Source organism: Heterocephalus glaber, unplaced genomic scaffold (assembly GCF_053883595.1).
Source record: "Heterocephalus glaber isolate CG9 unplaced genomic scaffold, H.glaber_assembly_v1.0 deba00000546, whole genome shotgun sequence".
Lineage (NCBI taxonomy): Eukaryota > Metazoa > Chordata > Mammalia > Rodentia > Bathyergidae > Heterocephalus > Heterocephalus glaber.
Window position 1 is genome coordinate 40570112 of NW_028258147.1, and position 26818 is coordinate 40596929.

Genomic DNA, 26818 nt, shown 5'->3' on the forward strand with positions numbered 1-26818 from the left:
TGCGTTTATTTAAACATGACCTGTGATCTAGCAAGTGGTCTATTTTGGAGAATGACCTGTGTGCAGCCAAAAAGAATGTATATTTTGATTTTGTGGAGTAGAACACTCTGTAGACATCTATTAATTCCATTTGTTCAAAAGCTTGGTTCAGTTCTAGAATTTCGTTGTTGATTTTTTTGTCTAGATGATCTGTCTATTTGTGATAGTTGGTTATCGAGGTCCCCCACTACATTTGTATTAGTGCTTATTTGGTTTTTCATGTCCATTAATATTTGTTTTGTATAGCTGGTGGCATTTGTATTTGGTGCATGTATGTTTATGACTGTCATCTCTTCCCTTGGATTGTTCCCTTCACAAGGATGTAGTGACCATCTTTGTCTCTCTTGATTAGTTTTGGTTTGAAATCTGTAATGTCTGCCAATAAGATTGCTACCCCTGCTTTTTTCCAGGTTCCTGTGGCATGGAGAACTGTTTTCTATCCTTTTACTTTCAGGTTATGAATATCTTTTTGAATTAGGTGTGTTCCTTTTTTTTTTTTTTTGGTACCATTTCTTTTATAGAGCATATTGTTGGATTTTGCTTCTTAATCCCTTCTGCCAGTCTATTTGTTTTGATTGGTGAATTGAGGCCATTAACATTGATGGTTATAATTGATAAATATTGACTGATTCTTGTCATGATATTTTACTGTCGTTGGCTCTTTTATTTTTTATTTTTTCCCCTTTCCTTTTAGTTTCTGCCTTGCCTGGTGGCTTCATTCTGTTGGGCCTCATGGAGTTGTGACCTTCATTTTTACTTTTTTGTAGGATATTGTTTAGAATTGTTTGGAGTGGTGGTTTGTTGTTCATTAAATTTCTCAGGTGTTTGTTGTGGAAGTATCTAGTTTCCTCATGGATTTTGAAAGATAATTTTTCAGGATACAACAGTCTAGCTTGCAAGTTATTTTCTTTTAGGCCTTGAAATACTTCACTCCAGGCTCTCCTTGATTTGAGGGTTTGTGTTGAGAAGTCTGCTGTGATTCTGATGGGCTTTCACTTGTAGGTGATTTGTTTCTTTTCTCTAACTGCTTGTAGGATTTTGTTCTTCTATTGTGTTTCTCAGATTTTGACTGTTATATGTCTAGGTGTAGCTTTTTTTGTATCATGGCTAGTTGGAGTTCTATGTGCCTCACTTATCTGTATGTCCAATTCTCTACTTCTGTCTGGGAAGTTTCTACTATTATTTTTGTGAACAGTTTTTTTTTTTATATCATTTGTACTTTCTCCTGTTTTTTTGTGGACTCCTATGAGTCTTATGTTATTCTTCTTTGCATGATCTAGCAGCTGCTGGATTGATTTCTTATGGTCCCTTACTATTTTTAAGAAATCTCTGTTTTCATGGTCACTAACCACAATCCTCTCTTTCATATCTGATATTCTACGTTCAAATTCACTCAATCTGCTGTGAATACTTTCAATGGAGTTTTTAATCTCATGGATATCTGTTTGAATCTGTTTCATGGATTCTTTTTTCTTTCCTATGTTGTGCGATAATGGTTTACATTTCTTTCTTGTGCTGGGCATTTATGGCTTCCAGAATGGTTCTGAGATCATCTATTTTTTAAAAATCTGTTTCTGTTCTAGAGCCTCTAATCATGTCTTTCACTCTGCTCACCATCTCTGAAGTTATCTGGGAAATTATTTCTGTTTTGAATTTTTCTAGGGCCTCATTCATCTGTTTTGTTACTTCCTGTGCTATTAGTTCAGGTTGTCCAGGTGGCTGATTATCATATTTTTCCACTTCATTTCCCCTCGAATTTGCCTTGGTGAGCTGGAAGTCTGTGTTTTTGTCCTGCCAAGGTGCCTTCTCATTTTTAATTCTGTTGTTGGTACTGTTTTTTGCTTTAATTCCTGGGCTGATTCTCTAATATTTCTTATTTTGAGTATCTTTATTATTAGTGTTTAGAACCCCTATGGAGTGATTGCTTCTTAGAGATATCTTCCAGGTATAGCTGGACCTTTTTGGCTTTGAGTCTGTAATAACTCTTGGGAAATCTCATTTTCAGTATACCAGAGAGGACAACTGATTAGATCAATCACAACATCTTAGCTCAATTGACACAATCAGCATCAAACACAGGTTAGAAAATGTGAATGTGGTAGCAGTTAATCTGTCATCTTTATCTGGGCAAGCTAGATCAAAATCTAGGGCCAGCCCAAAATATGTTTGTAGTAAGTGAAACCTTCAGTATAGCAAATTTACCCTTTGGGATAAGGATTTAGCAGGGGTTGGGGAGAAAGTGGCAGAGAGATAGAGGAAGAGGGAAAGGTTAGAGGTCAGGCTAGAGGACATGAGAAGATCATGCAAATTGTGGGGATCTGTTGAAGACCAAAGGAGAAAGCAGGGGGAAAGAACAGAGACAAGTACTGGACAAACTGACAATAATAGGGAGGCTAGATATTGTATTCACCTTCCTATAACAGTGATAGTAGAGGGCCGGGGATTTAGCTCAGTGGTTTCACTGCCTGCTGCACAAGCGCAATGACCCGAGTTCGATGCCCAGTACCAAAAAAAAAAGTGATAGTAGAGAGGACAGAGAGACAGAAAAAATTCAGAGTGGTACAGGAACAGGAACAAAGAGGGAGAGAAATTTAGAGCCAGAAGGGATAGAGAGAGAGAAAAAGAAAAGAAAAGAAAAGAAAACAAACAAACAAAAAAAGATCTCCTCAGGATATGTCTCTGCTGTCCTGGTAGGCAATGTGGGCAGCAGTGTTCAGGTCTAAGTTGATTAGTCTCAGCAAGCCACCTGTAGTCTACTGAGATTCAGGCTGATTTCTGGCTGCAAGGTCCAAGGATTATCCTCTGCAAGGTTCTACTGCAGGTTCCAGCTGTCCTCTACCCTATATGAGTCCAGAATTTTATGGGAGGTGCTGATCCCACCAACTTACCAACCATGATGGTCCAGTGTGCTTTTCTTGAAGAGTTTTTCTTCACTTTCCCAGTGGGCTTCAATTTTCATTGAGGAGTGTCAGAAAGGCCCTTTCTGTTGTTCACTTCTGCTCTATCTTCTGGGGCTCATAACCATGGCCTTTATGTTCCCCCTGGCACCTCTGCTCTGTGGATTCAGATGCTGTGCACGCGGCTTCTGTGCTACATGGTGTCTGGTGGGGGGCGGGCTGCTGGAGTCTGCATGACCAGGTGGTCTCCGGTGGAGATAATCAATTATTAAAGAAGATGGTTTGTTTTGGTTCACAATTTCAGAAGTTTCAGTCCCTGGTCATTTGGCCTTGTTGCTTCGGTCTGTGTATGACATGACAGGAGCATTTAGTGGTAGAGGCCTGTTCATCACATGTTAGCCAGGAAGCAGAGAGAATGTTATGGTTTAGATCTGAAATGTTCCCTCCCAAAGTCTCATGTATTTGGAAGATAATTGGATCATGGGAGCACTGTACTCCTCAGAGGATTCATCCATTGATAAGTTCAGTAGTGGAGTGTACTGTTAGAAAGTTGGGCCTGGCTGGAGGTAGGTCACTAGAAGTCTGACCTGGAAGGGTGTATCTTTGCCTCCAGCTCCTCCCTTCTCTTTCTGCTTTCTGGCTGCCATGTTTGAGCAGTTTTGCTCCAGCATGCCCTCCGACCATGCTGTTTCTGCATTGGAGCCAGTCAGTCAGGCTCTGAACCATGAATAAATCCCTCCTCCATTAAATTTTGGGTGTTGGGTATTGTGTACCAGTGACAATAAAGTGACAAATATAAAAATTGATACCACAGGTAGGGTTGCTGTAGTGACTGTGCCTGATCACATGGTTCATAAACCTTTGGAACTGGTTTTTGAGAAGAGTATGGAAAAGTTTGAAGATGCAGGCTGGAGAAGCCTTAGAATGTTGTAAATAGAGCCTGATGAGTGATTTTGGTTAGAAGTCAGAAGAGCAGAATGCTGATAAGAACATGGAGAGTAAAGACCAGGTTTCAGTTGGGAGTAAGCACTTCATAAGTAGTTTGACTGGAGCCCATGTGTATTACACCCTGGGAGAAAATTTTTCTTCACTTTGCCTATGTCCTGTGACTTTGCAGGAGACCAAGGGTAATTGATTTGGTGGAGGAAATTTCAAGGAAGCCCAATGTTTGGGCTGTGGTATAGGTACTGTGGACTGCTTTTTGCCAGATCTACAGTGAGAATCAGGACCAAAAAGCAGATGTAAAAAGTTTGCTGTTCCACCAGAGAGGAAGCACCTGCAAAGCTGGGGATTTGGAAAATGGATACACTTGGAAAATATAATGTTGAGTAAAACAAAACAGACACACAAGCTTAAATATTGTATGATATCTCTCATTTGAGTGAGGCAAAGTATAAACAAAGAGAATAATGAAGGATGCATAGAAAGGAACAAGGATACGGGTCTCTTGCAGTAGGGAAGTTGTCCAAGGGAACAAGGGCAAGGGGTGAGGAGGAGGGGAAGGGAAGATAAGTAGAACGAAAATATGCCATGTACAGGAAGCTAATAATCCAAATGAATGTAAACATTATATTTCATAACATGAACTAAGATTAATAATACAGTGGCAACAAGAATGAAAATTGGGATAAGGGAATTAGACAGGGGTAAGGGGAAGGGAAGGAAAGGGGGATTTAAAACAAGAAATAAGGTGTAGTATGTACATATGCCCACTCCCCAAGATGATTGATTGTAAACTGCATGTGCTGCAAACATGTACTAATAAAATAAAACAACAACAACAAAAAAGTTGGGGCCATGGAGAAAGTAATTACTGAAAAGATTAGCATTAAAAAGAAGCCAAGTACTTTGTATTAGGACAATAAGAAAGATGCTCAAAAGCATCTCAAGAATCAGCTAGACCCCACCCATCACAGGCTCAAAGGTGTAAACCTTTCATTTGAGAAGAGAGTCCTTGGGACCCCTGACTGAGAAGGGCCACCTAAGGAATTGGTTCCCTGGGGTTTGGTTCACAATGCTCAGCCATCCAGGCACTCTGAGGTCATTGCAACCATGATCCAAGGAGGCCTGGCTACTGCTTGAGCTGGCAGTAGAACCTAGTATCATCCATGTGGCGGTGGTTTTATAGGCATAAAGAATACAAAAGTTGTGGAATTATAGAGGCTTTCACACAGGTTTCAAAAGAATGTCCGGAAGGCCAGGCAATGTGCGCCTGAGAGGGCAGTGCATGAAGCCCTTAGAGTTAAGCTGAAGATGCCATGGAGACCTTGGGAAATTGGATATGCCAAGAATGTGGAATGCATGCTGAGGAAAGCTGCAGGCAATGAGGGGAGCCAGCCCAAGAGACAAGCCAGGTAGACTTCAACTGCCAAGGCACCCAGATGTTGGATTTAACTTTCTGTTTCTTTTTTTAAATGTATAACTTTATTATCATTCACTAAACATACACATATACAAAAATTAAAATTATTCAAAGAAAAGTAATGCAAGGGAAAAAACTATAATAATATTTAAATATAATAGGACTCAACCAAAGCAAAACTGAAAAGTGCGTAAACATTTTTCCATATAATTAAAAGAAAATCTCAAGCATTAAGAAGACATCAAAGGATGTGATTTGTTTTAGAAAGATTTTCAAAACTAATTTTGAACAAATAGTGGTCTGAAAAAAATTCTAATTAACTAGTAGACTCCACATAGGCCAATTTTTTTAAAATTTAAATTTCAATACAGTCATGTGACACGTGATGAAATATAATCTGAGAAATATGGTTTTAGGCAATTTCATCCATGTGTATCACAAAGTACCACACAGAGTGCCAGCTTCTAAGTGCAAACTGAGAAGGTATACGTCAGTCACCTGTGATGGCCCCTTGATGTTATCCAAATGCGCAGTTAAACACGAGATACATGAGGCTACCACTGGCATAGCAGGACACTGTTTTCCAGTAAACTCTTTTATATCAGTAGGATTATGCTCTAAAGGATGAAAACCACAGCATGTTATGATGAGTACCTAAAACAGTAACAGTCATTTATCACACTATCAAGTAATGTGTACCGTACATAGTTGTATGTGCTTCTTCTGGAAACACACACTTCTGTCCTTTGATCTCAGTGACTCTGCCTTCCTAACCCACTGATGAGCTCCAGCCTAGTCTCTATCTACATCTCTTCCTATAGTTTTAAACACAATCTATATATGGATTCTTTCCAGATTCCAGACTGTAACCTGATCTCTCCCCTTCCCCTCCTGCCACCCCTACACCTTTGGACCTTTTTTCCTATTTCAAATTATCAATTATTCATTTTAATCATTTTAATCCTTATTTACATTTTCAGTTTCTCACACTAGAGATACTATTCGGTATTTACATGTATGTGTCCTATTTATTTCACTTAAGAATATGGCCTCAATATGCATCCATTTAGCTATAAATGTCTCTAGTTTCTCATTCTTTACGGCTGAGTAGTACTCCATTTTATAACCTCTCCCCTACATCTTCTTTATACAGTTTCCAGCTGATGGGCACTTGGGCTGTTTCCAAGCTTTAACAATTACAAACTGTGCCACTACAAACATGGGTGCGCATATATCGCTGTGGTATGATTCTTTTAATTCTTTTGGGAAGATACCCAGCAGGGGGATAGCTGGGTCAAATGGGACCTCTAAGCCTAGTTCTTTGAGGTATCTCCGTACTGACTTCCACAGTGGTTGCACCAGTCTGCACTCCCACCAACAATGGAGAAGGTTTCCTTTCTCCCCACAGCCCCGCCAACATTTGTTATTGGATGATTTCTTGATAACAGCCATTCTTTCTGGGGTGAAGTGGAATCTCAGTGTTGTTTTCATCTGCATCTCTTGAATGACAAGTGATGTTGAACATTTTTTCATATATTTATTTGCTGCTTTTACTTCTTCGTCTGAGAAATGTCTGTTCATTTCAGATGCCCATTTTTGAATTGGGTCTTTGAATTTGGGAGGTCTGATTTTTTTCAGTTCTTTATATATTCTAAATAGTAGTCCTTTGTCTAAGGTACAGCTGCTGAAAATTTTTTCCCACATTGTAGGTTGTCTTTTAGCCCTGTTGGTGGTTCTCTTGCAGTGCAGAACTTTCTAATGAGATGAGATCCCAGTTGTTGATTCTTTCTGCTAGTTCCCGTGCTACTGAGGTTTTGTTCATAAAGTCTTTTCCTATGCCAGTGTCTTCAAGAGTTCTACCTAATTTATCTTCTACAAATTTAGTGTTTCTATCTTAATATTTATATCTTTAATCCACTTCAATCTTAGTTTAGTTCATGGTGGTAGGTATGGGTCTAGTTTTAATCTTTGGCAGGTTGAAATCCAGTTTTTCCAACACCATTTATTAAATAGGCTATCTTTCCTCCAGTGAGGGTGGTTGGCTCCTTTGTCAAAGATGAGGTGGCTGTGTATGTCTGGAGTTGTTTCTGCATCTTCTAATCTATTCCCCTGATCCTCGGGTCTGTTTCTTTGCCAGTACCATGCTGTTTTTATCACAGTAGCTTAGTTTCAAGTTGGGGATTGTGATACCCCCAGCCATGTCTCTGTTGCCTAGAATTGCTTTTGCTATTCTAGGTCTCTTCTTGTTCCAAATGAATTTTTGGATTATTTTCCCTAGTTCTGTAAAATATATAGTTGGAATTTCAATCAGCATTAACTTTCTGTTTGATTTGTACAGGGGCTCACAGCTAAGAGTTTGCCTTGAGTCAGAAGAATCTTTGCACTTGGACTTTTCAGCAATGCTGAACTGTTAAGACTTTGAGAACACTTAGAGATGGACTAAATGCATTTTGCCTAATGATATGGACATGAATCTTTTGGGGGCCAGGGACAGAATTTATGGGTTAGATCTAAAGTGTCCCCCCAAAGTCTCATGTGTGTGGAAGGTGATTGGATCATGGGGGTGGTAATACTCATCAGTCAATTCATCCATTCCAGATACTCAAGAGGCTAAGGCAAGAAGATGACAAGTTTCAGTCTAGCTTGGGCTACTTAGCAAGACCTTGTCTCAAAATTAAAATATAAAAGGGCTGTGGATGTAGTTCAGTTGTAGAGTACAATGGTACTTAAATTCACAAACTTAATTCATTCTATGATTCTGGAAAAGATGGCTACTTTCTTGTTCCTGCAAGAAAGATGGCTGTGGTTGTGTTTGTCACCTAATGCAGAGTTTGCAAACAAAACCAAAAATTTTCAAATGCTTTTGTTTGTGAACAAAATTGTTCTCAAATGCATTCATGAACTGAGGCACCACTGTACTTTTTTTTTTAACTTACCACTGTACTTACCTAGCATGCAGGGGACTCTGGGTTTAATCCCCAATACCACATATATACACACCAAAGCAAAAAGAGCAAAATTACAGCAATAGTTGAACTCCCTCCCTCCCAAGTTGTTCATATGTCAGGCTAGTCATAACTCGAGGATCCACTGTAATTAAATTTTCCTCTGAATAATTAAAACAAATATCCTCAGAAGAGCTACAAACATTCAAGGAATAATAATGACAAGACAGAATTTAAAAATTAGCCAGGCAGGTACACTGGAAGCAGCAAAGAGATTCCCAGAGAGATTTTCAGGAATATAGTGGAGTAGAAATATGCAAAGAATTACAATAGATTACTGATGAAATAAGAGCTATTGAAGACAAAGAAGAACAAAATATGAATAATTGACATTCTTGAATAGTCTTAGAGGCTATAATGAAGCTTAACACTAAAAACAAGGGGCAAATATTTTTTCCTAAAATACTGTTAAGGCTGGAAAGGCACATTGGATCCCAAGAGGAATAGATACAAATAATTTAAAAGTTAGAAATATCTTGGTTTATTTACTTCAGAGAAAAAGTCTTTTTGGCATTTAGTCTCCTTTCCTATTACCACCAAAACCCAGAATGAAACCCCACCTATATACACATGGATTTTGTGGAAAAATTACTCTTGTGCATGAACAGAAGAGAAAATATAATCACAATAAATTACTTAAGGTACTGCAGAACCTTTTTTACGAGTCTCTTCCTTTGGACTCAGAGGCACTGCTGTTTTCCCACATGGTGTGGTTGCTCTTCATGTTCCTGAAAGCAGGTGATGCACTTCTCAGTCACAAACTCTCCACCAGCATCTCTGGCAGAGATACCAACATCCATCAGGCAAGTGTGGTACTGATGGTCTATGGAGCATCTGTGGAGGGAGTTCAGACTTCAGTCAGGATTTGTTCTTCCTTAGTTGGTTCTTGATGTCTTTCTGACTGAAGTCTGTTTTCCTGTCTTGTTACCAGGAATATAAATTTGCATGTGAAGAGGTCTATGGCTATGTTCTATATCAGGTTGACTCTTGAAGGGACACAGGGGAATCATGCACCCTTGTGGTGTATCATACCACTTCTATAAAGTATTCACTGTCCTTCCCTGTGACAGGACAATTCATCTGTGGTCACTGACATCACATTGTCATAGGACTTGTTTTGGCCAGTGGAAGTGAAGGGTGTCATTTCCTAGCAGAAGTTTTAAGAGCCACCATGTTGCCTCCAATTTCCTTTTCCCTCTCTAAGACCAGCATGCCCCACACAGGGGCTGCTTCTTTAGCAGGGGTCCTGGAAATGAAGACAACATAAGGATTATGGCCAAAGTCAACTATTACGAATATGTGATATGAGTGAAAGATAAACTTGAAAACAGCTGAGGTTGTTGGGTTGTTTGTTACTGAAACCCTGGCTTAAACTGATGTACACAACTCTCTAAGTTTAAGGGTCTTAGGTGCTGGTTTTGTTTGTCTTTTAATTTTTTGGTACTGGGGATGGAACTCGGGACCTCGCACTCGTTCGGCAGGCGCTGGAAGCACTGAGCTAAATCCCCGGCCTTTAGGTCCTGGTTTTGTTGGGACCTCCATGCTTTTCTGAAGGACTTCTGATTTATGCAGGACTTGGGAAGGGCAGCCAAGGAGTGATTGTTGATTATCCTTCCTTTATGTAAGATTCAAATTCAAGATATTTCAGATAAGCTAGAGTTAATGCAGAGTGACCTTACTTAAGATGTGTTTAAAACAAGTCATTCTGGACTATTTAGAAACTCATTCAGATACTTAGAGTGTATGGCTGAGTTCTAGCCTGGTTGTTGGAAGCCAACATTTATACCTGTGTTCTCAGGAAATGTCTTTCAAATCTAAGGTTAGAAAACCTTAGATTGTTGGGACCGGAGGTAAGGCCTTGGTTTGGGATATTTTAGTAGTTCTCAGTAGGAAAAGGGTGAGCTGGAGGGATGGGTAGGAGAGAGAGATTATAGCTTTGAAAGGTTCACACTTGTTTTCTTTTTTCTTCACAATTCAAGCTGATGGAAGTTATCAATCTATGGATGACAGCTTTTCTTTTCCTGAAAGCAGAAAATTCAGCATCTGCAGACTGCATTTCACTGGAAAAGTGGCTGCACTCAGAATCCACTCGGGATCCAGCTGCAGTTGAGTGTGGGTGGAGCCAGCAGTTTACAGCAGCCCTTCAGGGTGTGTAGGCTGCTATTTCCTCCTGGGATGACCTGGCCAGGCCCTTTGAGCACAGTGCTAGAGGAAAGGTAGAACGAAGCAGTTAGTTGAGCCTTGGACAGCAGACAAAGTAGGTGAGGAGACAATAACACGCTGGGATGGCACAGAGCAGGGAATGGAGTTTCTTCTTCGAATTTGCGTTAGGGTGGGTGAACAACAGAGGCCCCAGGGAATTAGTTCTGGCCCTCAAATTTTAGGTGGCCTCAAAGACTCCCCCCTTCTTCCTCTAGAGTAAACACAGAAGGGATAGAATCAATCTGTATAAAGCACTTGCCCTTTAAGGACAGCAGCTGGGGGGATATTGATTTTTGTGAATGAAATTGCAGCGGGTAGAGGTGACCAGCCTGGGTCACTGGTGGCCTGTTATACACCATGGCCCCTCACCATGTTGTCAGGGAGACCTTGATTGCTTTGAAAGGGAGGCTATGGAAGTAGGAAAGAGGCACAGGAAGGAAGGCAGTAGAAGTCGTGCTTCTAGAAGGAGAGATGGATGCTGTCAAACATGGAAAGAGGTATGCTGGTTATGGGGGATTGGTAACTTAGGGCAGGGATAGGCTTCATGGGAAGATGGGCCTGAAATTTTTCTCTCAGTTGTGCCGGTGCTAATTTTGCTTGAGTGGACACAACCTCCCTAAGCCACTATTATATCAAATACAAAACAAAAAGAAAATGAATGGTGCCCAGCTTTTGCAGAGATTGCAAGGTATAAGGGCATTACTTCATACAAAGTGCTTAATGCATGGTTGCGTGCATACTAAATGCTTAAGCAGTGCTATTGAGTATTTCAGTTCCTAGCCTTATCCAACAGAAGTCAAAGCAAAAGATTGTTACAATTTCTGTGCAAGTTCTTACATTAAAATAAAGTAAGAAAGCTAAAAAGTAGGTGAAAGGGTCTTTAGGTCAGATTTGGTTATTAATAAGTGAGTATAAAGAAGTTATAATCAAGAATACAATACCTGGGCAATAAGCTTTGGCAACAAAATACCACTCTGGTTGTGTTGCTAGGTGAAGTGGAGTTGAAAGCATTTTCTAAAACATGATGGCAGTTAACATCCACAGGAGTGCCGGAGAGTATGCCTAGAAATGGGAAGAGTGTCATTCATTGTATTTTCATAACTAGTAAAGCTATGGAATTCTCCTTCTGTTCTTGGCTTCTCCACCCGCTTCACACATCTAGCTTTGCATATGCTTGACAGCAGTGCCGACTCTCAGCTTTTTACAGCAGCATATGCTGCAGTACATGTTGCAGACCCTGCCTCCCCAAAGCTGCTGTCCTGTGGGCACCAGGACAGCCAGGACAGGATCCCACACCTGCGATGCAGGCTGTCATGAAGCAGGCAGTGGTCCCTGCAATCAGAGCTCTGATGGCTCCGGAGGCAATGTCACGCTTCCTGGAAGGAGCCATGGATGCTGCAAAACATGAAAAGAGGTATTTAAGGTTATTGTTGAGGTTACTGATTAGAAACCCAAATCTGTAGCCTCTGAAAATTGTTCTGGGACTGGAGTTTCAGGTTTGTTGGAAAGAAACAAGTCCTAAGCTCCATCCAAAGGGCTCATGAGCATAGCAAAGCAAATAGGTTGAAGTTGGGCTCCACCAGGGAGATGATGGGCAGCCCAACAGTCCCCATCTGCTTCTGCACATGGCAGACAGCACTGATGAGCACAGCACTTCCCATCAAACTTCCATATGCCCTAGGGATATTTCTTGGGTAGCCGCTATAATCTACAGGCATCAACTTGTAAGGTGTACTTTCTGTGCTGCCTGTGGGGTGGCAAAAGTGTCCATACTTTTGAGCAAATCTTCCCTGAGGTTAACCTGGGTATTTACAGGAAAACTATACTGCAGAACATGGATAAGAAAATACAGCTGAAAACTTTCTGCTGTTACAGGGCCATTTTCCTTCTGACATGAGTAATGTTACAGAGCAAGATGGAGATCCAAAGTATGTTTTTGTCACATCTGTTGGTAAAGAATATTCTTTCACTTACTGAGTCCGCCGATCACTATTCCTAGGGAACCGAAATTGGCGAAACCACAGAGGGCATAAGTGGCAATTATCTCCGAACGAATCTGTAAGCAAGCATAAATACTGCTGTGACATAAACTGCCTCAGCCTAAGAAATTTGATATCCCTGCTGGGCTTCACATTGCGACTACAGAATCAATAGCAATAAACATGCTGTCCAATACCACTGTCCATGGCTTCCTGGACTCTTTTTACCTCCTGCCCTGGAATTTCAAGGGAGAGTGGCAGGCAGCTTGGTGGATTCAGACTCTCTAAAGGGCATATGGAATTGGAAGCATTGGCTTCTAGAAATGCTACTTCCTGCTTGTTAACAACTTCTAACATTCCATATGACCTGGCAACCTGTTATCATGTGCCAGGCATGGTATTAGTTGCTGGAGATACAAAATTGATCCTGGAAAATATTTGCATTATGTTTATTTGACAAAGAACTTATTCAGAATATAAAAAGCTATAACTTCTATAAACTTCTATAACTCAATAAGAAGACAAACACTCAAGGAAAAATGGATCAAGAGGTCAGACACCTCACAAAAGACATATATAGGGCCAATAAACGCATGAAAAGATAGTCAACATCAGGGAAATGCAAATTTAAAAACACAAAGAGATACCATTAAGTTTAGAAAAAGACTGACAATACTAAGCATGGATAGCAACCGGATCTCATATGTTGCTGATAGGAATGTAAAATGGCACAGCCTGTTTTTGAAAGTGTGGCAGATCCTTATCAAGTTATACAAGCACTGCTTGTATGACTCAACAATTTTCCTGTGAGAAATAAAAACACATGCCTGTGAAGAGGCTACGTATGAATATTTATGGCAGCTTTACTCATAATAGCACCACACTTTAAAACAACTTCAATAGGAAAACAATTTGTGGATATCCACAAACTGGAATACTGCTCTATAAGAAAAAGGAAAATAATTTGTACAACAACAGGCATGCTAATGGGTCTGCTGATTGAAACATCATTGACTGCCTGGCACTTGGTCTTGGGGTGGAGGAGTTGTTGACTATGAAGGATCCTGTGGGAAATTAAGGAAACCTGTTAGTAAAAATGCAGTTCTCAGACACTGGAACTCATTTGGCCTTGGTGTATACTTACCTCTTTCCCCAGCTCTGCCTGGCCCTGGGAATGTCAGGATGCCCACCTGGGAGTGAGGGAAGGGAAGTTCTTTGACAAGGCAGTGGGGAGATGGAAAGTGGATCTGGAAACCTGTGCACAGGCCCATGGCTTCTATCTCAACAATCAGGAAGTGCTGCTTGGGTGAGACAATCCTCCCTCAGGCAGAGGGACCGACTCTGGGAGGCTCCGAAGATTCAAGGCTGTTGTTCATCAGAGGCATACCCAATCTGGCAAAAATGCCCCCATGATTGGGGCTATCATTTTCTTTTCTAATATCTCCAAAAATCTATAATTTTTTTCAAAGAACAAACTAAACACTACCTTTATAAGTACTGTTGTACTTTTATTTCCTTGTGCTTACTGGATTTTTGAAAGATCACATTCAACACTCAAGTGATCGTGGTAAGTTTTTTGTTGATTTTAAGGTCCCTCTTCCCTCTCACAGCTTCTGAAAAGTCCTTTGTTAGTATTTTTGTAAGAGGTGCATATAGCAGGCAGGAAAAAAAAATTGAGCATTGGTGCAGTCTGCTCTTCCTGGAAAAGGCCATCAGGCCCCTACTCTATCTAGTGCTTTCCATTTAGTTCAATTGGCTTCAAAAATGGGCACACTTATTATTAGAGACTGTGGGGGCAGAGAGATGGCATATGGAGCCTGTGGTTCCTTTCTTTATCCGGGGATCTGGGTGGGGAATATACACATGTGGCCATGAATGGTTTTAAAAGAAGAAGAGGAGGCTGGGGGCCTTAGTCCACAAATGTGAAAGGTTATGTGATGGAAAGACGCACTGCACTAAGGAAATACTAATGATAGGCTCAGTAGCTTCCTTGTGTGCAACCAAAGATGCTACACATACAAGAACGACCACAGCAGCACCACTTCTAACAGCAAGAAATGGCTAACAGTGTTCCTCAGCAAGGGGCAGCACAGTTAGACAAACTGTGATATGCTATGCAGCAGAGCATTGTGCCATAGGCATGGATGTGGAAAGGTGTTTGGTATGTGCCACTGAATGCAAACAGCAAGGTTAAATATGCTGGGGCAGAGGGGAAAGGTGGCAGAGAAATAGGGAAGAGGGCCTGCTTTTCCTCTATACCTTTTGTAGTTTTTGTTTGCTTGAGATAGGGTCTTGCTATATAGTCCAGGCTGGCCTTGAACTTGTGGTGATCCTCCTGATTCACCTCCTGAGGGCTGGGATTACAGGTGTGCTCTCTTATACCTGGCTTCCTTTTGTACACTTTGACTTCTATATTAGGGCATATATTACCTGTGTTACATAGTATGTAAATGTACAAGGTATTATGTTTAAGAAGGAGAAAATAATGCAGTAACAAAAGGGCTCATTCTCTGTATGTGGGTGCTAATGTACATTCTGATCTCTTACCTTAGATGGACTTAAGCAATGGACATAATTCAAGGATGTCACTGGGATTTTGTCTCTGGGACCAACATGGCGAGCTTCATCCTTGTAGCAGATGTGTCTCAGGATAGTGTTGGGACACATTCTACCACTCATTAGTTGGGAGCAGAGATCCCCATCTTGTTGGTTGGAAATCAGGAACGTGGAGTCACAAAATGCTGTTCTTCTCATGACTCAGCAATAGTGGGAGCTGTTGAGCTTGTGTACATGTATTCTGTGCAACTGCCATTGGCTGGGCTCATCCCCAAACTTAAATCAGCTCCACATTCTGTCTCTACCTTCTTAACAACCCTTCCAGAATACCGCTCAGCTTTGCCAGAGAGATGCAGGTCTCTTGGCTTAATAACAGAATTATTTTCTCTTCTGGCAACTAGTAGTAGGGGATAGAAAATATTTCACTTAACTTAGCCTATTGTTTTCTTTTGGCTGGGAAACAAATCGGTTTGGGTGGGATCCAAACAATGAGGCTACTTGGCTTAGAACCACTGAGGTTACTTGAGGAATGAACATGTGAAAGACAAGAAACCCGAGCCCTGTGCCTAACAGACTTGTGGGTGCAACTACACCCGGCCGCACAACAGAAGTCAGTCCTCTCCTGGAGTTGCCTGCGAGACATGTGAATGGATGGAGGAAATCTGAATGTTTGGTCTTTGGGAAGCTGAGGGGAGGTGCTGGTGTTTAAGGTGAGCAGGCTCAACACTCAGGCAGGATGCTTTTCCTCCACTTCCTTTTTAAAACTTAATACCTGCTTGGGACATTAGCTTCGAAAAGGTTGTTTCAGTGAGTTGTGGTGAGAAATGTTCACAATTCCATTAGAGTTGTCATATGTGACAACCCTGTTCTTCAGGGGGAGAGAAGTTGGAGATTCAGCTGCACAAATGGCCTCAGCTGAATTCCTCATCCCTTCAGAGGCCAGAGGGATGTGAGCATCTCTTTGTAGACTACTGATCTGGTGCTCTGACATGATTATAGGGTGTTTGACTCAGTGTGTTCAGATCACAGACCTGAGCTTGTTCATTCTCCAATCCCTTTGGATGGTAGTGGTAGTGCCTTTGGCACTGAGAGGAGAGGGTGGAAGGTGGCAGCTCTGGGATCTGCCTGGGGTATTTGTGAGCGTATTTCTAAGTGTGTCCAGGTAAGTCACAGAGGTGTGGCTATGGAGTCTGTCTGGTCCCTCACCCCTTCCTCTCTGGCACTGCTCTGCTTCCTGGTTGCCTTGAATGAAGCATCTTTTTCCTGCCAAGCCCTTCTGGTATGATGTTTCTGCCTTGCAGCCAGCCAACTATGGACTAAATCCCCTGAAACTGTGAGCCCCACTATGTTTCTCCTCCTTAAAGTTCTGAGTATCAGGTGTTGTGTTCAGCAATGGGAAAGCTGACTAATAGTGTTTTACTTTCTCTTGAGAATGGCCAGGCACTATATTGCATTTATGCAGATTCTCAGAGCTCATAGCAATCCTGTCAGCTGCAAAGAAAAGACCTTCATGATAATCAGACTACCAGCTCCATGAAGACAGGGCCTGCTATAATGCAGAGCCTGTGTATCCCCAAAGGCCCATGTGTCAAGGCTTGGCCCCAGACCTGTGGTGTTCCTGGGAGGTAGGTTTCGTGGGAGGGTGTCAGGGCCCTAAGGGCACGCCCTTGCAGGGGACAGAACAGACCATGGGCTGAGACCTTTGAAACCATGAACCAAAACAAACTTTTTTCATTTTAAGTTGACTACCTTAGGTATTTTGTCACCTAGTTCAAAGCTGACTAACCTCAGTGCTGTGGCCCTAGTACCTACCACATTGCATGTTGATTCAAATGCACAATGCATTTAAAAAATAGTTGTTGACTTACTGTTTCCAGTTCCAGCTTATGTGACTCTGAGTTTGTATTTATATCCTTGGGAGTAAACCATCACAGTGGATTTGCAGCTCCTCTCCTGTCCTTTCCTCTCCTCCCCTCTCCCTTTCTTTCCTCCATCCCCCTTCTCCCTCTTTTGCTGTCTCTCTCCTTCTCCGCCTGTCTCCCTGGTACATACATATGCATAGAAACACACGTACAACAGAACTGAAAATTATGAGGTGCTATGAACATTATGAGCATCACAATGGGTAGTTGTTTTGCTCTCTGATATAACTCAAGTTATAGTGCCTGACACACAGAAGCATAAGTAACTAGTTGACATATATGTGATGAAGGAGTGCACAGAAAAATTGGGATATTCACTCACTGACATATATTGCTGCACCCCATTCACAAATTTGGGTCCAGCCTCTTTCCTCAAACTGATCCACTTGGAGAGGTGCTCATAAGCCACAAATTCATTGAAGAATGTCTTATAACCAATGAGCTTGGCAACCATAAAGCTATCTTGCCAGTCCACTCCCATCATGAAGGAAAAAGGCATGAAGACGTAGGAGCATATTATCTGCAAAAGACAGAAGTAAATATTTTGTTAGAATAGTGATTTGCTTCTAGTTCTTCTGCATCATCTTCAGTGACAAGGTTGTTCTTATTGCCTCTGTCCTCTTTAGGCAGAAGAAATCGCCTCATGTTCAGTTGCCCAACGTTATCTATCAGGAATTGGCATCGTCTGAATACAGTTTGTCTTCACCAAACTCTTACTGAGGTCTGGTTCCCAGGGTAATGATGCTGAGATTGGATTAGCCCTCTCTGGAATGGATTAGTCCAGAGATACTAGGTGGTTATGAAGAGGTCAGCTCCTCCATCCTGCCCCTCTCTCTCGGTGTGCAATTGCTTGCCTGCTCTGCCTCTCTCCATGTGTTCAGCAGCACGGCCCCTGACAGGAGTCAGGCTGGTGCCATCTGAACTTCAACTTCTTGCCTCCAGAACTGTGAGCTAGATCAACTTCTTTTTAATTTTTTTGGTGTCCAGTCAGATGTTCTGTTATAGTAATAGCAAACTGACTAAGACAGGAGCCAAGGCCAGAATGGTCATTTGAAGCTGCCTGGGTTCTTGGAGAAGGGATCAGGAGATGTCTGGGGGAAGGAGAGAGGAGATAGAGAAGGGGCAGGGTGCTAGGTGAAGCCCAGAAGCTTCTACAATATGCATAGTCGGGAGTTATTGTAAACAGACAGGCAGAAACAACACAGAGGGAGGAGGTGTGAGAGAATTATACCTCAAAACTTAGCTGCGGGAAGTCAAACATGTTTCCAAACCAGGACAGGGCTGAATTCACAAAGGACAACAGGGCCAGGAAGGCGATGAGATTTGCAGCGATGTTCGCCACCAGAGGGATTGACGAGGAGGCTCCCTGTGCTGCAGCTTCTAGGAGATTCCTTGAATCACTTTATTGAAGGACAGCAATTTCAGAATTACCAGGGAGTGGTCAGTGAGTGGACACCAAAAGTATAAAAGGGCAAACCTCAGGCCCACACCTTGGTAAAAATCTTCACCCAAATCTTGGAAAATCTTTGGGGCTTAGAATTGCTGACTACAGGTGTTGGGCAAGGAATATCTAACGGGTTATATTATTATTATTATTATTATTATTATTATTATTATTATTATTATTTCTGGTGGTGCTGGAGATTGAACCCGGGGCCTCACTCATTCCAAACACTCACTCAACCATTGAGCTACCTTTCGGCCCCAATACTACTTTTGAAATTTGGGCACATGATAAAATATTACAGGTATACAAATTATGGGTTAAAAGGAGCTACCAGAGAACATTTATAAATATCCATGGTAAAAACACCATCAGTTCAGTGAAGGCCTGTATTGCTGTCACTTCATTTAAGAAATGAAATGTCACATGACCTTCGAGTCCCCATGGGCTGTTGCCTGATCTCCCCACTTCTCTAGTCTCTGAGGTAACTGCTTCCTGAAAATCTGCTTATTAGTCCCTTTACAATTTTCCTGCATGTCTGTATCCCTAAACAATACATTGTATCATCCTGCATGACTGCTAACTTTATATTGGAATCATACTACAGGCTGGGTATCATTCATCTGAAATGCTTGGGACCAGAAACATTTCAGATTTTGGAATATGGAATATTTACATAATGAGATATCTTGGGGTGAGATGCAAGTCTAAACATATATACCTTATACACATGGTCTTAATGTAACTTTGTACAATATTTCAAATAATTTCAGGCATGAAGTAAAATCTAATAGTGTGGAATTTTCTACTTGCAGCATTGTCAGTGCTCAAAAAGTTTTGGATTTTTAAAAAATTTTATTTTATTGGTACATTTTAGGTATACAATACAATGACATTCACCATTGGAAATTTGCACCTTTACATTATCTCTCTTGGATCTTATTTTTCCCCCTTTCCTTGCCCTCCTTTCAACTCTTCCATCCCTCCCTATTTATAAAGACTTTGTTTCCATTTTTTCATTTTCTCATATTAATTCCATTGCTTTCTTTCTTTTCCCCTACCCCACCCAGGTCCCCTTCCCCTTTGCTCCTTTCCTTCCTATTTCACATTATCTATTATACTTTTCAGTCCTTATTTAGCCTTTCAGTTTCTCACACTAGAGAAACTATTTGGTATTGACATGTGCGTGTAATATATATTTCACTTAAGAGTATTGCTTCAATGTGCATCCATTTAGCTATAAATATCTCTAATTTCTCATTTTTTATGGCTGAGTAGTACTCCATTTTACTGAAAAAACCACATTTTCTTTATCCAGTCTCCAGTTGATGGGCATTTGGGCTGCTTCCAAGTTTTAGCAATTACAAATTGTGCTGCTATGAACATGGGTGCACGTATATCACTGTGGTACGATTCTTTTAATTCTTTGGGGAAGACACCCAGCAGGGGAATAGCTGGATCAAATGAGACTTTCAGTCCTAGTTTTTGAGGTATCTCCATACTGATTTCCACAGAGGTTGCACCAGTCTACACGCCCACCAGTAGTGGAGCAGGGTTCCTTTTTCTGCATAGCCCCACCAGCATTTGTTAGTTGATTTCTTGATAGCAGCCATTCTTACTGGAGTGAGGTGGAATCTCAGCGTTGTTTCTATTTGCGTCTCTCAAATGACCAGTGATGCTGAACATTTTTTCATGTATTTATTTGCTATTTCTACTTCGAGAAATGTCTGTTCATTTCAGATGCCCATTTTCGGATTGGGTCTTCAAATTTGGGAGGTCTGATACTTTAGAGTTCTTTGTAGGTTCTAGATAGTAGACCTCTGTCCGAGGAACAGCATGTGCAAAATTTTTCCCACATTGTAGGTTGTCTCTTTACACTGTTGGTGGTTTCTCTTGCTGTGCAGAAGCTTTTTAATAAGAGATCCCACTTGTTGATGGTTTGTGCTAGTTCATGGGCACCTGAGGTTTTGTTCATAAAATCTTTTCCTACACCAATGTCTTCAAGAGTTCTACCTAACTTCTGTTCCATCTGGTTCAGCATTTCTATTTTAATATTTAGATCTTTAATCCATTTTGATTTTAGTTTAGTGAATGGTGAGAGATATAGTTCTAGTTTTAATCTTTGGCAAGTTGAAACCCAATATTTCCAGCACCATTTATTAAAGAGGCTATTTTTCCTCCAGTGAGGGTGTTTGGCTCCTTTGTCAAAGATGAGGTGGTTGAGTGTGTCTTGAGTTGTTTCTGCATCTTCTAATATGTTCCACTGGTCCTCGGGTCTGTTTCTCTGCCAGTACCATGCTGTTTTTATCACAGTAGCTTTGTAGTATAGTTTCAAGTTGGGGGCTGTGATACCCCCTGCCATGTCTTTGTTACCTAGAATTGCTTGTGCTATTCTGGGTCTCTTTTTGGTCCAAATGAATTTTAGTATTGTTTTCTCAAGGTCCTTGAAGTATGCTGCTGGAATTTCAATTGGGAATGTATTGAATCTATATAGCAGTTTTGTAAGTATGGCCATTTTCACTATGTTGATCCATCCTAAGCAGGAGCAAGGGATTTCCATTTTCTGATATCATCTTCATTCTCTCCTTTCAGTGTGCTACAGTTTTCAGAAAAGAGGTCTTTGATTTCTTTTGTTAGGTTGATTCCTAGGTATTTCAGTTTTTTGGATGCTATTGTGAAAGGAATTGTTTGCCCTATTTCTGTCTTAGTGAGTCTGTTGTTCTTGTACAGGAAAGCTATCAATTTTTGTGTGTTGACCTTGTATCCAGCTTCTCTACTGAATTTGGTTATTAAGTGTAAAAGACTTTTGGTGGAGTTCTGGGGGTCTTCTATATACAGTATTATGTCATCTGCAAATAATGATAATTTAACTTCTTCATTTCCTATCTTTATTCCTTTTATTTCTCTCCCTTGTCTAAGTGCTGTGGCTTGTTTCCAAAACTATACTGAACAGGAGTAGTGATAGTGGGCATCCTCATCTTATTCTTGCTTTTAGTGTGAAGGATTTCAGTGTTTGACCATTTAGTATGATATTGGCTCTTGGTTTTTCATAGATGGTTTTTATCAGATTGAGGTAGAGACCATCTATTCCAATTTTTTGTAGGGTTTTAATCATAAATGAGTGTTGAATTTTGTCAAATGCTTTTTGTGCATCTATTGAGATGATCATATGGTTTTTGTCCTTGGCTTTATTGATATAGTGTACTACACTGATTGATTCGCATATGTTGAACCATCCCTGCATCTCTGGGATGAATCCCACTTGGTCAGGGTGTATGATCTTCTTGATGATCTTCTGCATTCTATTTGCCAGTATCTTTTTAAGGATTTTTACATCTATGTTCATTAGTGAGATTGGCCTATTGGTCTCTTTTTCAGTTGGGTCTTTCTCTACTTTGGGGATCAAGGTGATGCTTGCTTCCAGGAATGAATTTGGGAGTATTGCTTCTCTTTGCATTTTATTGAAGAGTTTAAGCAGTAGTGGCAGTAGTTCCTCTCTAAATGTCTTGTAGAATTCAGCAGTGAAAGCATCAGGATCTGGGCTTTTCTTAGTTGGTAAGTTTTTAATTGTGTTTTCAATTTTATTGATTGATATTGGGTCATTTAGAATTTTTAGGTCTTCTTCGTTCAACTTTGGTAATTCATATGTATCTAGGAATCTGTCCATTTCTTCTGTGTTGTCCATCTTATTGACGTATAGGTTCTGGAAGTAGGTATTGATGATCCTCTGTATTTCTGCTAGGTCTGTTGTAATTTCACCCTTTTCATTCCTAACTGTATGGATTTGGGCCATCTTTCCTTTTTTTGATAAGGTTGGCTTAGGATTTGTCACTTTTGTTTATTCTTTTGAAGAACCAACTCTTGGCCTCATTGATTTTTTGTATCATTCTCTTAGTCTCCATTGAATTGATTTCTCCTCTGATCTTTATAATTTCCTCCCTTGTATGAGCTTTGGGTTTGTCCTGCTCTTCTTTTTCCAGAAGTTTGAAATTCAGCATCAGTTTGTTTAATTGGGCTCACTCTGTTTTACTAATATGTGTATTCACTGCTACGAATTTCCCTTGTAAGACTGCTTTCATTGTGTCCCATAGATTTCAATATGTTGTACTGTCCTTGTCATTTGATTGAAGGAACTGTCTGATTTCTTCTTTAATTTCCTCTGGGACTCATTGGTTATTTAGAAGTGTGTTGTTCAATTTCCATGTGTTTATGAAATTTTTTGAGTTTCTTTTGCTATGGATCTCCAATTTCATCGCACTATGGTCTGATAATATACAGGGGATAACTTCAATTCCTTTGCACTTACTTAAACATGTTCTGTGTGTGAGTATGTGGTCTATTTTGGAGAATGACCCATGTGCAGCTGAGAAGAATGTGTATTCTGATTTTGTGGGGTGGAAGACTCTGTAAACATCTGTTAAGTTCATTTGTTCAAGAGTTTGATTGAGTTCTAGTATTTCATTACTTATTTTTAGTCTAGTTGATCTATCTATTTGTGACAGTGGGGTGCTGAGGTCCCCCACTACAATTGTATTAGTGCATAAATGACTTTTCATGTCTGTTAGTATTTGTTTTATATAGTTGGGTGCATTAGTGTTTGGTGCATAGATATTTATGATTGTCATCTCTTCTTGTTGGATTCTTCCCTTTACAAGGATGTAGTGTCCTTCTTCATCTCTCCTAATCAGTGTTGGTTTGAAATCTACTTGATCTGTAAAGAGGATAGCTACTCCTGCTTTTTTTCAGGTTCCCGTCTCATGCAGTATTGTTTTCCACCCTTTAACTTTCAGTCTATGAGTTTCCTTTTGAATTAAGTCTGTTACTTGTATGCAGCATATTGTTGGATTTTGCTTCTTGACCCATTCTGCCAGTCTATTTCTTTTGATTGGTGAATTGAGACCATCAACATTGATGGTTATAACTGAAACATATTGACTTGTCATTGCCATGACTTTTTCTTTTTGTTGGGTTCTCCCCCTTTACATTTAATTTCTTGTCATGCCAGATGGATTCATTCTGCTTTGCTTCCTGGGGTTGTGATCCCCAATGTCTGTTCCTAGGATATTGTGTAAAATTCTTTGGAGTGCTGGTTTGATATTCACCTAGTTCCTAAGGTGCTCTTTGTCATGAAAGTATCTTATTTCTCTATCCATTTTGAAAGATAGTTTTTCAGGGTACATCAATCTGGGTTGGAGGCTGTTTTCTTTTAGGGCTTGGAATATGTCGCTCCAAACTCTTCTTGCCTTTATGGTTTGTGTTGAGAAGTCTGCTGTGATTCTGATGGGCTTTCCTTTGTATGTGATTTGTTTCTTTTCTCTGACTGCTTGTAGAACTTTGTTCCTCTGTTGTGTTTCTGGAATCTTAACAATTATATGCCTATGTGTAGATTTTTTTTGATCAAGACTATTTGGAGTCCTATATGCCTCCCTTATCTGTATGTCAAGCTCTTTTCCCCTCCTTGGGAAGTTTTCTGCCATTCTTTCTGTGAAGAGATTTTTTATGTCACCTGCACTCTCTCCTGTTTCTTCATTGAGCCCAATCAGTCTTATGCTATTCTTCTTTGCATCATCTAGCAGTTGCTGGATTGATTTCTCATGTTCCCTTTTAATTTTGAAGCAATTTTTCCTTTCCTGGTCACTAATTGCAATCTTATCTTCTATATATGAAATTCTATCCTCACATTGGCTCATTCTGTTGTGTAGACTTTCAATGGAGTTTTTCATCTCCTGGAAATCTATTTGCGTCCGTTTTATGGGTTCCATTTGTTTCTTATGTTGGGATTCCATCATGTTCCTGAGCTCCTCTCTAAATTTATTAATCATGTCTTGCACTAGGGGCACAATTTCTCCTGTTATCTGAGAAATTATTTCTGATTTCATTTTTTCCAGATCCCCTTTTGTTGCCAGTTCAGTGGGTCCAGGTGGTTGAGTATCAGAGTGTTCCATCTCCTTTCCCTTTGGGGTTGCTGTAGGTGATCTGGAAGTCTGGTTTTGAGACTTATTTATGTGTTTTCTCATTTCAACTGGGGCAGGTGGAGCTGTTGGTGCCTGCACAGATTATCTCCTCTGAGCTGGGAGAGGTGGGAAGGGCCCAGGAGCGGAGGTAGGGATGGTGGCCCCAAAACCCTTTCCTGTGGGCTGGGAGCAGTGGGAGGGATGGTGGCTGGGAAGACCTTTCCTCTGGTCAAGGAGCAGTGGAATGGTGGCTCAGAAGCCCCTCCCTCTGGGCTGGGAGCAGTGGGAGGGATGGTGGCCTGGAAGCCCCTTCCTCTGGTCCAGGAGCAGTGGGACAGAAGGTGGCCCAAAAGCCCTTTCCTCTGTGCTGGGAGCAGCGGGAGTGATGGTGATCAGGAAGCCTCTTCATGTGGACCAGGAGCAGTGGGTCCATGGCTCAGAAGCCCCTACCTATGGGCCTGGAGCAGCGGGACTCATTACCGTGTTCTGGTGGTCTGGTTTCCTCCGCGTCTTTGTAGTGTGTAACTAGGTGGCTTTACCGAGGAGTGGGGGAATGTGTCCAGTGGATTGTTGCCAGGGCGTGGACTGATTCGGCGTGTTCTGCACAACTTGGGACCTTGGTAGGTCGTGGGCAAACCTGTCTGTCTGCAGCAGGGTGATTCGGTGTCTTTCGTGTGACTGGGGACCTCGGTAGGGCATGGGCAGACCTGCCTGTCTGCAGCAGGGTGATTTGGCAGCTTCTGCTTGACTGGGGACCTTGGTAGGGCATGCACAGAATATTAATCATGTCTTGCACCATGAGCACAATCTTTGCTGTTATCTGAGTAATTATTTCTGATTTCATTTTTCCCAGATCCTCTTTTGTTGCCAGTTCAGAGAGTCCAGGTGGTTGAGTATCAGATTGTTCCATCTTGTTTCCCTTTGGGGTTGCTGTAGGTGATCTGGAAGTCTGTTTTTGAGGCTTGTTTATGTGTCTTCTCATTTCTCCGGGCGGCGGGGGGGATACTTCTGGAGCCCATGAGGGTCACCTTCTGTGCCCTAGTAGCTTGGGATGGCAATGGGGGAGCTTCCTTCCAGGTGCTGGGACCAGCTGAGCTTCTCTGTGCTAGGAGCCTGGGATGGAGGTGGGGAGCTCCCTTCTGGGTGCTGGGACTGGCTGAGCTTCTCTGCCCTAGGAGCCTGGGATGGTGCCAGGGGAGCTTCCTTCCAGGTGCTGGGACTGGCTGAGCTTCTCTCTGTCCTCACAATTTTAAATGAGCTAGAGGTTGGGGCAACATGTAGCAAAATGTGCAATTAGAAAACCACTACTTCAGGGCTACTTTAAAAATGCAGGTTATTAAAAAGGATGTTGTTTTCTAAGCTGCTAATTTAATGAAATGGTTAACATATATATCAGAGATTGGAAACACCTTTCTTTAGGGTGTTGTACATTATATGTAGCAAATGCCTTCAAATGTTAGCTGACTAGATTGGTGATACCAGTTTTCCCCTTTTGCTATTCCAAGTCCATTTGGTTTATTTTGAAGATAATATTTTAGTACTTCAATTGTAGAAGAAAATTATATAATTTTCTCTATACAGAGAATAACAACCAAATTTACTAATTAAGGAACCATTTCAGGAATTGTTGGAAGGTGATTTATTTTATAGCAACTATGCTTCAGTTGCTGTGCAGTATGCTGAGAAACAATCCACGTCAACTTCTGAACATTCAATTTGGAAGGAACATTTGTTTGATGAATATTCAGTTAAACACTTGGGTACAAACTCTTGCTAGAAGGTCAGATCTCTGCCATTTATCTTGGAATGTTAATGAAGACATTCTACTCCTTCTGTTAACTCCACACACTTCTGTGCTTGGATCTGCAATGCGATGATAGACAAGGCCAACACAGAAGGCTTTCCTTTAGAAAATATGTTCCTGCAGTGACATGCCTTAAGCTGAGCTTTTAGTCTTTCAAATTTTAGGCCATTTTTCCTTTCAAGTTCTCTTGAATGAATGAATACCAGAGTTGAAGAAATTGAAAGGCATTGGTAGTTTTGACTTTCCAACCCACCTTCTTCAATACAATCTTTTCCATTCACATCAAGTCTGAAACCGTGAACCTATACTGACTTACCAGATCAAGTCAGTTGCCAATGGGACACAGTTTTGGTCTTCTTTTGATTTTACAGCCAAATTAAAGCAGCTCAGTCTAACACACCCAAAATGCTTGGGCTGTTCCTTTATTTTAGACAGGAATCTGTCCAGTAAATTCACAGCTGTAGAAAATGTCTCTGTATCAAAGCCAAAGAACTGTGACTAAGAAGATCTTTCACTTCAAAGTCCCTCAGTCTTGCATTCATTCTAAGGCCATTATCATGTACAGATTCAATTAGTCTCAAGCCACAGACCTTTAGCTGACCTCTAGCCTCCTGTTCCAACAGGGTATTCAGCTGGTGTAGCAGTTTCTGGGAG

At 41.1% G+C, this 26818-nt stretch overlaps 1 protein-coding gene across 5 annotated transcripts in view; it reads right to left on the reverse strand.

Moving 5' to 3' along the window:
* Positions 1-5447: 5447 nt before the first annotated feature.
* Slc28a3 (solute carrier family 28 member 3) overlaps positions 5448-26818 on the reverse strand; it is a 107491-nt gene continuing 86120 nt past the window's right edge. For 3 of the 5 annotated variants that reach the window (XM_087204790.1, XM_004862441.3, XM_087204791.1), the window contains 6 exons: positions 18194-18362; positions 17285-17482; positions 12480-12561; positions 11802-11900; positions 11447-11567; positions 5449-10508 (listed from right to left, as the gene is read on the reverse strand). In XM_087204790.1, coding sequence (XP_087060916.1) covers positions 10382-10508; positions 11447-11567; positions 11802-11900; positions 12480-12561; positions 17285-17482; positions 18194-18362 — 796 coding nt within the window. In that variant the 3' untranslated portion in view covers positions 5449-10381. Of the gene's footprint in view, positions 10509-11446; positions 11568-11801; positions 11901-12479; positions 12562-17284; positions 17483-18193; positions 18363-26818 lie in introns of all 5 variants that reach the window. The other 2 variants (XR_002388685.2, XM_087204792.1) reach the window with 2 other exon arrangements.